At 39.0% G+C, this 15,357-nt stretch overlaps 1 protein-coding gene across 5 annotated transcripts in view; it reads right to left on the bottom strand.

Moving 5' to 3' along the window:
* Nucleotides 1-316: 316 nt before the first annotated feature.
* Nucleotides 317-15,357, bottom strand: part of LOC124254552 — a 28,324-nt gene continuing 13,283 nt past the window's right edge. For all 5 annotated transcript variants that reach the window (XM_046688376.1, XM_046688374.1, XM_046688377.1 and 2 more), the window contains exons 3-9: nt 6,169-6,293; nt 3,793-3,895; nt 3,254-3,342; nt 2,965-3,022; nt 2,555-2,682; nt 1,806-2,054; nt 317-1,398 (exon numbers count right to left, since the gene is read on the bottom strand). In XM_046688376.1, the coding sequence (XP_046544332.1) occupies nt 1,279-1,398; nt 1,806-2,054; nt 2,555-2,682; nt 2,965-3,022; nt 3,254-3,342; nt 3,793-3,895; nt 6,169-6,293 (872 nt within the window). In that variant the 3' untranslated portion in view covers nt 317-1,278. The remainder of the gene's footprint in view (nt 1,399-1,805; nt 2,055-2,554; nt 2,683-2,964; nt 3,023-3,253; nt 3,343-3,792; nt 3,896-6,168; nt 6,294-15,357) is intronic.

The raw sequence follows: 15,357 nt of genomic DNA, 5'->3' as shown, positions 1-15,357 counted from the left end.
GATGCAGGGGCCCCAGAAATGGGTTTCACACATTGTACCTCAGGAATCGAACCCTGATCTTCTGTGTGACGAGTGAACGCTTTAACTTCTAGCTTACTTGACCATCCTCTTTCACAATGTTTGGTACAGTGTGTGAAGCCCATTTCTGGTGTCCCCCACCGTGATATTGCTGGAATATTGCTAAAAGTGGCGTAAAACCACACTCGCTCACTCACTCACGCTTTCACAATGTGAGTGAACACCTTCACCAGTAGACCACCTGTCCAGTCAATGGTGAAGTGAATGTGTCCCTGTAATCAACACTACAAAACACAGGTTACAAACATAGTCTTTATTTTGGCAATCACTGAAAACAGCTGGATGGAATGTAAAGAAATATTGTTTGGACGGAATATGAATTCAAATGATGTAAATAACATAAAACACAATGAGAATCACCTGTGGTTTGTGTTCCAGGGTGTCTCAACTGATGTGGTTCAGCTGGTGTAAACAGAACACATCATATACAACACACATGGACGGGGTGAGAGAGCTGCAGCTGCCAATTTAAGTCTTTGGAAACGTAACAGCTTGTACTGGTAGAACTACCTCGCTGTAGCTCACCTTGTCATATATTCAACCAATCCAGTGATTTGAGGAAGCAGTATTTTGCAGTCTGGTATCATTTGAACCATTGAATGACTCGCTTGTAGGGCAGTACATGTTTACCTTTTTCGAGAACACCTTGTGTCATCACAGACTTTCAGCGAGCCATTCATAGAAATTTCACTGCTATGCTGAAGATTTTTCAATCTGTGGTATTGATGCTGTATGAATTATTTTGTTAGATCCAAATGAAGAATTCTTTAATTACTCTAGCATTCATGACCAGCTCCTTTAGGCCATGGAGTGCTAGAGCTGTTCGGAAAGTTCAGATGGAATAATGTATGAAAAAGCCAGTATTGCTTTACCCCAACTTTTGAAGTAGTGAGTTTAGGTTTACATACGACACCCTTGATGTTTACAGCACTTAAATGTTCATATAAAACTCCATTCATGTAGAATAAGTGCCACCTCCAAGTTGATACCAAACATAAACCCAGAAGAAACTGTCCTAACAGAATTGATTGTGAAACCCACTAAGAACTGTTACACCATTAATCTAATTAAGGGCTCTATTGCAGGAAGGCTATACATGTAAATGTCAAGGTACATATGATCTCCAGTCAAATGTGAAAGTGCCTAAAAGTATGTGTAGGAATTATCATATCCCAAACATGTCTCAGTTTAGTTGCGACGTCAGGGAGACAAGATGAGTGAGGCGTCCACCATATTGGCCTCTCTGAGAGCGGTCTCCAGTAGGTCTGCCCGGGCGTTCATCCCCTCCCTCATCTTCCAGTCCTTAAGCATTGTGTACACCTGCACACAGAAGAAAAACATACTTAAAGGGGCATGTATATTAATAGAATGCATGAAACACATCCAAGTCAAGCATCCACAGATCAATTTATTCAGAGAGAGAGAGAGAGAGAGAGAGAGAGAGAGAGAGAGAGAGAGAGGAGACAGAGAGAGAGAGAGAGAGAGAGAGATTAAGAGAGAGAGAGAGAGAGACAGACAGATAGATAAACTTGAACAGTGATTAAATTATAACTACCCAACCACTGTCATTGATGAGGAATACATATCACGATATCTTTCATTTACATCGGACCCACTCAAAGGTCAGTAACTCTCATACCAGTCTGATGTGGTGGACAAGTATGTTTCCTGTTGTCACATTTTGCCTTGGTTCTACATAAATACAACATGTAAACACAAACAATTACCTGCAGCTGGGAGTTATCAGTATATATTTCTCTGAAGCCGTTGATGTCCTCTGTAAGGAACCCGAGTCTGTTAGCCAATAGATCCCAGTCTCGTCTGTGAATCTTCTCCGCGATTTCCCTCAAGATGGCATCGGATGGCACCTGCCTCACTGTCATACGACCTTGAGGACTGATGGTGGTTGGTCGATATGTCGGGGGTGGGTTGCCAGGGGTGAAGCCTGCTTGACGACTTACGTCTCGACTGCTGAACTGTATAAAGCAAACACATTCACGTGACAATCTACTTGAGTTTTTTTTTTTATCAGCTGAGAATCATAGGTTCGGAAGATTTTGGTGAGTGTGGGGCTGGCATGGGGAATGGCATCATAACATGGTGTTAGTTTAAAAAGGGAGTATTTCAATTAATGAAGATAAGACAAAGGTTGTTCTGTGTGTTTGTTTGTTTGTTTGTGTTTCTTTAGGGGTACTTAGAGGTAACTCCAATAATTAGATAATGAAACACTGCACTACCCTGCTCTTTCAGCTGTCAACAATAAGCCTTAAATACCACAAAATGGTACATACAACCTTTTTGAACCTAAATGAACTTGAATCAATAGTTTCTATGAATGGGTGTGTCTCAGGCCTTACTTGATCTTCCTAAGATTTGAGTAAGGGCTGGTCTTCACCACCATGGTTATAATGCAATATAAGTAAGTCTTGGACCCATTAGTCACACCCAAACACTAATAATGATAATACAATCCCACCTCAGGCAGGTTTCTGTGGACCCTCTCTCTCATGTCCTGGGGTAGTATGTTGAAGGCTAGGACACTGACCAGCACTGACTGGGGCAGCTTCATCACCCCGTCCACAAACTGGTCCTCGTTGATCATCCCTAAATAGACCATGGCATAATACATCATTACTAACCACTGAACACATTCATGAGTTTAGGCAACTGGAAGCGACTGCATGAAATTGATATCAAAGGGGAATAACTCTATCAAAACCACAAATTATCTCCCCTTGGTCAAGCAACCCCTTCCAATATTTGTTTTCACTTAGTAGTATCTAGAAGTTGTGTGAGAGAGAATATATCTTGCAGTACACCGGTCATTGGGTGTTTCAACATTAGTAAGATGTTTTCACTCTGCTGTCAATAAAATAAACAATTCACCTCTTCCTTGCGGATCCATTTGTTTGAAAAACATGCTGGTCACTCTCTGGATGTCATCCTGAAAGCCAGATATTAACAGTGAATTTAACAAAATGTTCTGTAAGGTCCACTTCTATTTATAGTCTTTTCAGTGCTAGGTTACATTTAAAGCATTTTTAATCCTTTCTTGATCATTTCACTTATTTTCCTGAGAAAATAAAATATTTTTTACAGCACAGGGATACATTGTATGAAAGATAACATATTTATCTCTGATTGTAAGTGTCACAACAATCCAAGGGTACAGTACCGAGTTATCGTCAGGATAAACTCGCCTCATGATGCGAGACAGTATGTCCTTGTTGAGTGGATTGCCATTGTTGAGTAGACTGTAGATTGCTGTCACAAGAAGTTAAAAAAAATATACATATCGTTCATTATATCTGGAATCTATTTACCAGACAAAATACACAATCAATTGTGAGCCGTATGACTGAAAGGTTTTTATTTATTACTTATACACATACTTTAGTTCAGGGGAAACAGATCCTTGTTGAATATATTGAATGTGACAGCATCTGAAGCATATATTTCAGCTGAACAGATGAAGGATCTAAACAATTCACAGAAACAACTAAAAGCCATAGCCATATTCTGGCAAATCTTGGTGAGAGGTGAGATTGGAATAATTTAAGAAAACAAATGACAAATGCAGAGATTCATGGTCTGATTTATGTCATTAATATTGTATCAAGTCATTTAGAATATTGTCACATAAAATATTAAAAAGTTGCACATGACTCAAATATCATCTGAATGCTATGACACTGGCTGAATGACGTTACTCACCTCTTGCCTTGGTGCGATTGTCCTGCATCTCTGCCCACTTCAGAGCCCGGAGGAAAGTCTCAAAAGAAATCGTTCCATCCCCAGCCTTGAACTGTTTCAGGATCTGATACAGTACAGAAACAATAGAAATATATGTTGAAGACACAGGTTGTTTGTTTGTCTGTTTTTAATCACCTCACTCAGTAATATTCACGCTTCAGCAACCTGAAAAATGAAGTCTGGATCAGAAAATCCAGTCGCTGACATCATGAGCAACAATCCACATTGGTGATTTTGATGACATATTGCGAACCAAGAGTCATTTGACATCCGGTCTACTAACACCCCTCTAAAGATCAGCAGGGGACCCATTCTGACATGGCATGCCGTGGAGCTTCTGACTGACAGCTTGTTAGTAGTTACAGGCTCCATGAAATAATTAGTATGCATTGAAGCATCTGCTTGTAATTTGTATGCAAGATATCTATGAACTAAACGTGATCATTTAAATAATGTAGCAGACCCACTACCATAGCTAATATTTTCAAACCGTATGTCTCTATTAAAAAGACCTAATAATGCGACCTGCCTAGTGAAACCTTCAGAATCCATGCTAATGTATATCCAGTTTACACTGCAGAGATAAGAGACTTTCTTCATTTTTGCTGATGTGTTCAGCAGATTTTAACAGATCCTAAAACTTCAACAATCGGGACTTGCCAGATATTCAGTATATTCTCTAGTAACCAACATATTTACAATAGAAATGTAATTAATTTTAGTCACTCTATTGCCTATGGCATACCTGAGAGAGATAGATGCCCTTCCATTTTATTATTGTTCCCTATTGATAACATGAATCTGTCATCACCTACAAATTGGTCAGGGCTGATTTTGAATTGTGACACTTTTACAGTGGGTTGACAAATGTTTCACAAATCAGTGCCTTTGTGGGATTTCTCTTTTGCTTTATGAATTATGTAATAATACATAAGATATTATTTGTCAATAAACAAATTTGTGATCAAATGTGTCATAGGCAAGGAATGTAAGCATTACATTCTGGTGACTTTTGGCTCTTGTTTGAAGCCAAGTAAGGTATAACATCTTTCCACATTATATGCTAAGTTCATAACAGCAAATACACATAGTAAATTCATAACAAACATGTTTATGACAAACTGACAGACATAATCAACTGTTTAGTTAGTCCATGCCACTTGCGGGGTTGAAATGCCTACAAAACTGTTATGACAAAAACATTGTGGGTGATTTGAGTTGTTTATAACCATACATAACTGCATGTAGAAGCAAAATTTATTGAAACAAGAAGACAAAGTCATCAATATTCCCCGCTCAATGGCAAAATACTCTTCATGAATATGTCTACGAGTTATGATTATGTCAAATGTTTTGGCATGTATACAGCTAAGTGGAAGGAGAGTACTGAAAGGTTTCAAAGTTCTGCTCCAGAAAGGAGCACTACGACCAAATTCAGTTGAAGCCAAAATTGTTGCCATGGAAATGCAAAAAACCCCATTTTTTTCAGAAATCCCAAACTAGCAAAAGGCACCAGTTCACCACTAGACCTACCTATGTATGAAATTTTGTGATGAATCAGTGTACATGTTTTAAGTTCTGCTCTAATAAAGAGCACTAGCACCAATTTCAGTCAAAGTGAAACTTGTTGCAATGGAAACGCCAAAAGCACTTTATTCAGAAAACCAAAACTACCAAAGGGGCACCAGTAATTCCCACCAGACCTATCTATGTACCACGCTTGGTGAAGAAATAGTGAACAGTTTTAAAGCTCTGCTCCGGAAAATAGCACTACCACCAATTTCAGTCTGTCAAACTTGTTGCCATGGAAATGCAAAAATATTTTATTCAGAAATCCAAAACTACCAATAGGCACCAGTTCACTACCAGATCTACCTATGTATGAAATTTCGTGATGAAACATTACACGGTTTTAGAGTTCTGCTCCGGTAAAGAGTACTAGCACCAATTTCAGTCAAAGTGAAACTTGTTGCCATGGAAATGTCAAAAACACTTTATTCAGAAAGCCAAATCTACCAAAAGGCACCAGTACCTCACCAGACCTATCTATGTACCAAGTTTGGTGAAGAAATAGTGAACGGTTTTAGAGTTATGCTCTGGAAAGACAAATATGGACGGACAGACGGATGGACAGGTGGGCCGGAGTCCATTTTAATACCCCCGCAAAAACGCGTTGTGGGGATAAAAATGTGAAGGGGAAATAAAAATAAAGACGTAATAGAAAGAATGGTTTACAAGTTTTTGCCACATGCTAATATCATTGTTTGCCATAACTGTTACATACCTTCATTTACCTTTTACATACCGGTACATTATTATTAACTCACTGACACTTACATTCCTGATGAAGGCATCTGACTGTAGCTGTGATGCCCTGAGCTTGTCCTCTGTCAGTACCCCATCTACAGTACACCCCAGCTGCTGAAACCGCTTCCACAGTCTCTCCACCTCCGCTATACTCACTGTAACACAAACAACCTCAGTACATACACAGTACACCTACAGTACATTCACAGTACATCCCAGTTGCTGAAACCACTTCCAGAGTCTCTCCACCTCCGCTATACTCACTGTAACACAAAACAACTTTAGTACATCCACAGTACATCTTCAGTACATCCCAGCTGCTGAAACCGGCTTCCAGCCGCCTCTCAACCTCTGCTATACTCACTGTAACACAGTACATCTTCAGTACATCCCAGCTGCTGAAACTCTTTTTGTGTTTCTTAAATGTACATACACTCAGTAATTAAAACTGACCATATTTTTCAATATTTCGTGTTGCCTTTTTTAACATGATGACTTATGTTGATTGTAGCCACACATATTTTCAACATTTTTGTGACATTGACATTTTGTCCAAAATTGGGGTTGGTCTGTTAAGCTTTCTGTACTCATTGAGTTAGTCATTTTTTCATTTTTATTGCTGCTTTAAGGCCAATCTATGCCCGAAGTACATATTATAACTGTTCAGGGCTTAGTCAATTTGAAAACTATTGTAACGCTACTATAGAAGTCAATCGGAAACTATTTGCTTTTGTGTAACCTATATTCACTGAAACCTAACCCAGAGAGAATAATGGCTCTTGTGCCATGGGCCTCTCATCGAGATGTTTAAGTTTTCACATGTCCATTGGAATTTGTGTGCTGTTTTGTCTGAGACAGAATTTTTTATTTTCAGTTAGTGCTCCAATTTCCTAATTCTTTTCTCTGAACGAAGAAGTGAGTTAATACTGACTGACTGAGTTTAGTTTTACGCCGCTTTTAGCAATATTCCAGCAATATCACGGGCGGGGACACCAGAAATGGGCTTAACACATTGTGCCCATGTGGGGAATCGAACCGGGTCTTGGTGACAAGCCAACGCTTTAACCACTAGGCTACCCCACACCCCAGTGAGTTAATAAGTGACATTGGTGTCAACAGTATTTCATGTATATCCAGGCATGCCAGCTCATTGTGGGGAAAGCAGTGACGCAGGTCAGGAACATCTGCCACTTTGATGGAACCAACAAACACAGGTATGGTGCTGACACATCGCCTGGAAACATAATCTTGGTGATCTGTGATTCAAGCTGCTACATGGTGAATTGCGGCACCTTGGAAGATTAGGGCATCTACGTCCCCATGAAAGAGTCTCCAAGGAATCATTTCTACCTGCATATCAGATCATCATGCACCTGAGGACAAATTAGTATTTCTGGCATTTCCAGAAACTGATGACTTTTTTCTAACAAATACCAGGTGCCCCTTCAGAATATATAAAGCTTGGGTCATAAATAATGGTATTTCTAAGTTGTGGCTTTGGGATGAAACTGCTTTATCCTGGGTAGAAACTGATAACTGACAAATCCGATTTCATGAAAAACATCAGGAACTTACAAACTGTTGTACATATGTAACAGTGATTAGTTTTTTCTGAATAAAACACTGTATGTAAATATGTATAACAATAAACTGCTTGTCAGATATTGTCAGAACAATGGCAGGAAAGACTGCATTAACATATCATGTTTCTGTTGTAAGTAGGCCTTTGTAGACAATGACAGATGAGGGTCACCATACCAGCCCATTGATAGATAACCAATTGTTCTTTAAATAAATATTCAGTGCATAAATTACTGAATACACCTAAACAATAGTTCCTATTCATATCCAAATTACAATGGGGGAATGGGGTCTTTGTCCTAACTTTAACCTTAGAACTTTAAAATGGGGACTCAATAACCAGCCAAACTAAGGAATCCTCTATAATTGTTCATCATGTTGACAACAATTATACACACCAGGTAGTCAAGGTTAATTAGACCAGGAAGTGAACACACTGTTCATATTGACAACACCTGTTGACTGGACTCCCTGGGGAGTATGACAAGTATGCACAACCTGTGAACACCCAGCCACACCAGGTGTGACATCTGTATGTAGTGTGCTGAGAAAAACAATATGGATGTCCTCAGAGGCTGATAAAGTTGTATTGGTACATAGCCCTGTATCTTTACAGATACCCCAATATGAATTAAAGACACCACAAGCCAGACTCTGATAATTGTAAGCAGTGTTTCTGATTGGCAAAGTGGCTTTAATTTCACCAAACAGCATGGCCAATACAGAGAAAATTACTACCAGTATTCAGTTAGTTATCAATTCTTCATAAAGATCTCTAAAGTTCAGAATAAAAACTTTAACCATACAGCCAGTTTTTGACGAAGGCCAGTACCAGCAATGCCTTACAAAGTCAGCCAGTGAGTGAGTGAGTTTGGTTTTACGCCGCTTATAGCAATATCATGGCGGGGGACACCAGACATGGGCATCACACATTGTGCCCAAGAGAGGAATCAAACCTGGGCCTTCGGCGTGAAGAGAATACGCTTTAAGCACTAGGCTACCACACCGCCCTGCCTCACAAAGTGCGTGGGGCGGTGGGGAAGTCTAGTGGTTAAAGCGTTGTCTCGTCACGCCGAAGACCCGGGTTCGAATCCCCACATGGGTACAATGAGTGAAACCCATTTCTGGTGTCCCCTGCCGTGATGTTGCTGGAATATTGCTAAAAGCGGCGTAAAACCAAACTCAGTCAGTCAGTCAGTCACAAAGTGCGTTCAGTAGGTTAATAGTGTATGTTAATTAAAGTAGTATGAAATAACTGGGTTTTCTTTACTTTTTTTGAGTAGTATATAAACCCTGAAGTCTGTCCCTGGCAAGTATTCAGCCAATTAACACTATCTGATGCCTTGAAGCACTACTGTTATTACTGTCATACAACATACAATTTAAAACATTTGCTTACATAATGGTATACAGGAAAATAAGCCCACCTGGTAAAAGGGCATCACTTGACATTACATTAATGAATACATTTATAAATTGTTTTCGCTTGATTAAACCCATGTCATATCATATTCAGAATTTTGTAAAACATATCACACATATGTTGCAATAACAACATTAGTCAACCAAACAAGTCTGACATATTAACTAGATATAGATGATACAAAATTGCATAGCCAATAGATTATTATGATGTTGGCATATATGGAGATGGTCAGAGTAAGTTGCCATGACAACAGGTCAATATAGCTGGTTATTCTGATGGCAGTCACAATGTTACATTCCACTGCAGAGTGTTAATCACATGGTGATGTACGTCATCAGAGAGATAAGCCACACAAACCCAGCGTGCAGATAATTCCCCTTACAGGGTGAAGCGATGGGCATGTTGATGTCATCTCTTGTCAGATCAATAACTGCTACGTACATACAGCGATTTATGCAGGCTTAGTCAGAGGTGATATTTGGGCAAAGTCTGTGAGAAATCCATAATTGGAAATAAAAGTATCCAATATTTGGTTAATACAGTAACAGGAACTGTTATTGTTTTATAGAACTAGAAGTGTATTTTACTGACAACATGACCATTAAACAGGGTGAGGCTGTAAAGCTTGGTTCTAAATATCAATGCATGACAAGCACTGTTAAAATAGTGTTATTGATAAATCCGTGAAGATCTGGGTTAGAAATGATGTTCAGTAACCCATGCTTGTCGTAAGAGATGACCAACGGGATTGGGTGGTCAGACTCGCTGACTTGGTTGACATATGTCATCGTATCCCAATTGTGCAGATCAATGCTTATGCTGTTAATCACTGGATTGTCATGTCCAGACTTGATTTTTTACAGACCGCTGCAATATAACTGGAATATTGCTGAGTGTGGCGTAAAACTAAACTCACTCACTCACAGTTAATCGATAACGAAAGCTCCGTTTAAAATAACCGTATTTCAAATCTGTGACAAAAGTTATTTCTGTTCATGATGAAATTACTTTTGTGCCTCATTCTCCAGAAATTCTACTGACTAACGAAACATTTTAAGTAAATATATGACCTGCTTTAGTACTGTTTGGCCTAGCTGAGATGACAGTGAGGTCTCAGTTGTGAGGTCACAGTAACTGTGCCCCACTGAGTAGCTAGAGAAGATACATGACTACAGCCACCAACATTCCTGCAAGTCAGCTAGCCTGACTACTTACCTGTGTTGACAGGTAAATAATACAGTGACTGTTGTTCTCACTGACAAGTCACATATGACGGCTATAAATCAGAATCAGTTCGAGAAGCTAAAAGTTGCTATGAAATATAACTAAATAAAACTGAGAGCGCATTTTAACATAGCTAACAAGTTAACGCTTGTTTCATTCAAGCAGGACAAGCTACAAATGTTGAGGAAAAGTGAATTAAGGCCTACACCAAACCTCTCAACTTGTCTTGAAAACAAATTTATGAGGCTGTGACTAGCCAGCTCCCTCTCTTGTACCTCGGCACATAAGGAGAAAGTCCTTTCTGAAGGGACAAAAGGATTAGTCTCCTTCTTCTTTTGATGAAGTGATTCGTGGGACATAACATCAGTCATACAAGTGTATAAATAGGGGTAAATTAAAACAAGGACTTCGGTTTGATGCTATTCAAACCTGTCATAAAATCCATGTTCAAACCTTCGGATTATCTTGAAAAACAAAAACATCATATCTATTTCAACGAGTTTCACATAAAAATATCTAGCACATTAATCTTGCCATGTTTACGATATCAGTGTATTTAAGTATGTTTTTGAATGACAAGTGTTATACCCATATTGATAGTGATTTGTTATCTTAGAACGAGAGGTGTGACTTCCTGCACGCTGTCAACATGAGAATACCTGCCGGCACCTCCAGCCTGTCAACTCAGAGTTCATGTGAAGTACCATACACCTATCAGAACAGGTCATCATTCAGAATTTAGGTGCCCTTGTCAAGATGGCAAGGAAGAGTAAATCAGTGGGAAAAGGTGTCAGACTTTCCATTACTTTTTAAGTTTTGGCTAGAAATTTGTTGAAAACTGTGTGACAGTTCATTCATAGAAACCCTGGTAGAGTACCAAACCTGTCAGATGTCTCAAAACAGCTGATGACACATTCTTGCTGATGGCATATTGGTGCAGTGGACGTTTAATGAGAGGCAACAGAGGCATACAGACTTAGGGACCATTCATAATTTATGGCTTGGGGGGTGGGTGGTGGTGATGATGATGCTTTTCACCCATTTTGTTCTGGGGAGGGGGGGTCACCCATTTTGTTCTGGGGAGTCATCAATTTTGTACACGTTTCTAGGGGGTCACTTTGTACTTGACATGTACTTACTTTGTACATACATTTTAGGGGGGGTCATTCACATTGTACATGCTTCTCTATAAAAATCATCATCACTCCCCCTAGCCATAAATTATGAACGGTCCCTTATATGAAGGATATTTCTTCAGTTGGAATATAGGTGAGTTCTACTGTTAAAGAATCATCTGTAGGTATTGATCAATATGAACATTAATTAAAAGTTTGATTCACTCATACTAGAAACATCAGCAACTTTGTTTAAAATCAGTGTGTGTGAGGGTATAAGAGTCAAGCATTTTCCCACGGCTGATATTTACTGTAAAAGAGATACAGGACATTTCATGTTTGAAACAAAAAATCAGGATGGTTGTGCTTGGTGACTTCATTGATTGACTGGTACCTGGATGGCATGGAGGTTGTTCATATTATCAATCACGGGTTTGTCTGGTCCAGGCTCAGTTACTTACAGTCTGTGATGATATATTTACAGTATTGTTAACTGGAGCAAACACATTTTCTGTTTTTTTATAATATTAATTCAAACTTACATATGGAAATGAAGATTGGTTAGTTTGTTGTTTAACGCCACACTCAGCAATATTCCAGCTGTATAGCTGCGGTATGTAAATAATCAAGTCTGGACCAGACATTACAGTGATCAACAGCATGAGCATCGATCTACACAATTGGGATATGATGACATGTATCGATCAAGTCAGAAAACCTGACTAACTGATCCCGTTAGTCGTCTCCTACATGGAGATGAATTGAGAGATACAAACACTTCTCAACACCTAAACGAGACCTAGACTGGAAATGGGCACAGTGCCAACTTCAGGTGACATCACTGAGTGATAAAGTCATTCCACAGGAGATACGGAGGCATTTAGACAGCACGTGTTACCTCCACACGTGTTTGTTGCTCATTATCTAGCATACATATTTATCTGTAGTCCTTTCATGCCCAGTATGTGACCAGGTTGGACCATGTGATTGTTATAGAGGTCAGGGTGAGCTAACTGATTTATACCATGGCTAAGAATCTCAAGACCTAAAATTTTAATGAAGGATAGAAAGAGGTTTTATTCGGCCTTTAGCAATATTCCAGCACTAACACAGCGGAGGATATCGTGGGCTTCATACATTGCACCGATGTTGGGAATCAAACCTTAACACCTTAACCACCAAGTTACCCCACTGTCCCACTTTGATAACAACACTGACAAGGATGTTTGAGAACTCTACATAGCGAGTACACTGAGTCAGCTGCCTGAGCATGAAGCGTGTGAATATAGTTGCACATGCCCCTCACTCTTTAGCCACTCTCCTGCTGTTGATCACTGGATTGTCGGGTCCAGACTCGATTATTTACAGACCGCCGCTATGTAGCTGGAATATTGCTGAGTGCGGCATAAAACTAATGTCACTCACTCACTTTAGCCACTCAAGTTTGGTTGGTTTGTTGTTTAACGCGTCACTCAGCAATATTCCAGATATATGGCTGCAGTCTGTAAATAATCGAGTCTGGACCAGACCATCCAAAGATCAACAGCATTGACATCGATCTAAGGAAGTCACTCACGTAATCAAATATATGTCTTGGGGCAAATGTACAGTAAGTTGGAATGGATTTATGCCACTTTCAGCAATATCGCATCAGGGTACACGGGAGATGGACTTAACACTCTGTACCCTTGTGTCCTGGGTCTTTGGCTTGACGAGCATACTCTTCAACCATTAGGCTACCCCACTAAAACAGATGCAATCATCTTGAAGTCAACTGAATATATCTTGCTTATTGATTCACAGAAACACACAGGAGTGTATTCAATATATAGAAAAATATAGTGACAACATCACCCATATCCCATAACAAATACTGGGAGATTAACTATTAGTCTTCCAAATGACGGAACTAAATATTTGTAGTACCGTAAATATTTATATGCCAATGGTATATTTTGTAACATTGGGGATTTACATCCTGTTGGTAAAACACACTTTTTGGCAATTTGTAATTTAATTAACTTAAAATGTTAAAAGTTTTAATTTTTACTGAAATAAAAAGGCTAAAGATTCAATAAATTATTCTGTTTGACTGGCGATGAAAGTACATAGGTGGCTCAATTCACAGACCATTACCATACTGATTGAACCAACAACATTGGCCATGTCCCAACAAGCAAGGACATATTATCAATACAAATCCGGTATTTGAACTATTGTTCAATGAAAATTTTTCACAGCGAACCTTTGAGCCCTAAATAACTGAGCAAGTCATAAGCTTAGGGTAATTCACTTCAAATTCATGCATAATGATAAAACAAAAGGACCTCTTGCACAGAAGTTACATTCTGGTTAATGACAGACTGAAATGTCGGCTAAATCAGGTTAAGTTAAGTCAAGTCAAGAAAAATAGCTCTTATATCAAGTTGTATAAGAGATGCCTTAACTGGGACAGAATATCCCTGAGGGGGAACATCACATTTGCAGTGGAATAGCCTTCCCAAGGTGAGACAATGTTCAATGGTCTGGCTCTATGTCCAGCAAAGGTCTTGACAGTAGTAGTGGCGCAATGTCCTGAGACAGTGTCAGTCTAGACTTGCACAAGTCTCTCAGGTAGTAATTAATAGTTTCAATGATATTTTCTAAAAAATATAAATATCCCTCTAACAGACTGGCATCCTTGTACTGTCCGCTTATCTAGACTTGCCTCTATAAAAGATAGAATTACTATACATCTAAGAGCTTAGCCTTCAGTGCAGCCTTGGAGCAAGGCTGGTGCCAGTCCTGTGGTGTCTAAAACCTATACATTATAACTGGTGCAACATGTGAAACTTGACATTGTAACTGGTGCAACATGTGAAACTTGACATTGTAACTGGTGCAACATGTGAAACTTGACATTGTAACTGGTGCAACATGTGAAACTTGACATTGTAATTGGTGCAACATGTGAAACTGAAACATTGTAACTGGTACAACATGTGAAACTGAAACATTGTAACTGGTACAACATGTGAAACTGAATCAGCATGTTTGGTGCAATGTGTGGAGCTGGAACATTGTAATTGGTGTAACATGTGAAACTGAAACATTGTAATTGGTGCTAACATGTGAAACTGGTGTCAAACTGGAATATTGTGGTGTAACATGTGAAACTGGAAACATTGTAATTGGTGCAACATATGAAACTGAAACAGTATATTTGGTGCTAATGTGTGAAACTGAAACATTGTGAAACTGAAACATTGTATTGTGGTGCTACATGGTGAAACTGAAACATTGTATGTTGGTGTAACATGTGCTGGAACAACATGTGAAACTGAAACAGTATATTTGGTGTAATGTGTGAAACTGAAACATTGTAATTGGTGCAACATGTCAAACTGGAATATTGTAATTGGTGTAACATGTGAAACTGAAACATTGTAATTGGTGCAACATATGAAACTGAAACAGTATATTTGGTGTAACATGTGAAACTGAAACATTGTAATTGGTGCAACATGTCAAACTGGAATATTGTAATTGGTGTAACATGTGAAACTGAAACATTGTAATTGGTGCAACATATGAAACTGAAACAGTATGTTTTGTGCAATGTGTGGAACGGGAACATTATAATTGGTGCAACATTTGAAACAGGAAGACAGTAGTTGATGCAACATATGGTGGAAACTGAAAACTGAAACAGAATATTGTAATTGGTGCAATCTGTGAAACTGGAACACTGTAATTTGTGCAACATGTGAAACTGAAACAGTATATTTGGTGCAATATTTGAAACAGGAACATTGTAATTGGTGCAACATGTGAAACTGAAACAGTATATTTGGTGTAATGTGTGAAACTGGAACATTGTAGTTGGTGCAATGT

The sequence above is a fragment of the Haliotis rubra genome, unplaced genomic scaffold (genome assembly GCF_003918875.1).
Source record: "Haliotis rubra isolate DU_JTF1 unplaced genomic scaffold, ASM391887v1 Scf575, whole genome shotgun sequence".
Classification (NCBI taxonomy): domain Eukaryota; kingdom Metazoa; phylum Mollusca; class Gastropoda; order Lepetellida; family Haliotidae; genus Haliotis; species Haliotis rubra.
Note: the sequence above shows the minus strand (reverse complement) of the source record. Positions and strands in the feature narration are given on the sequence as shown.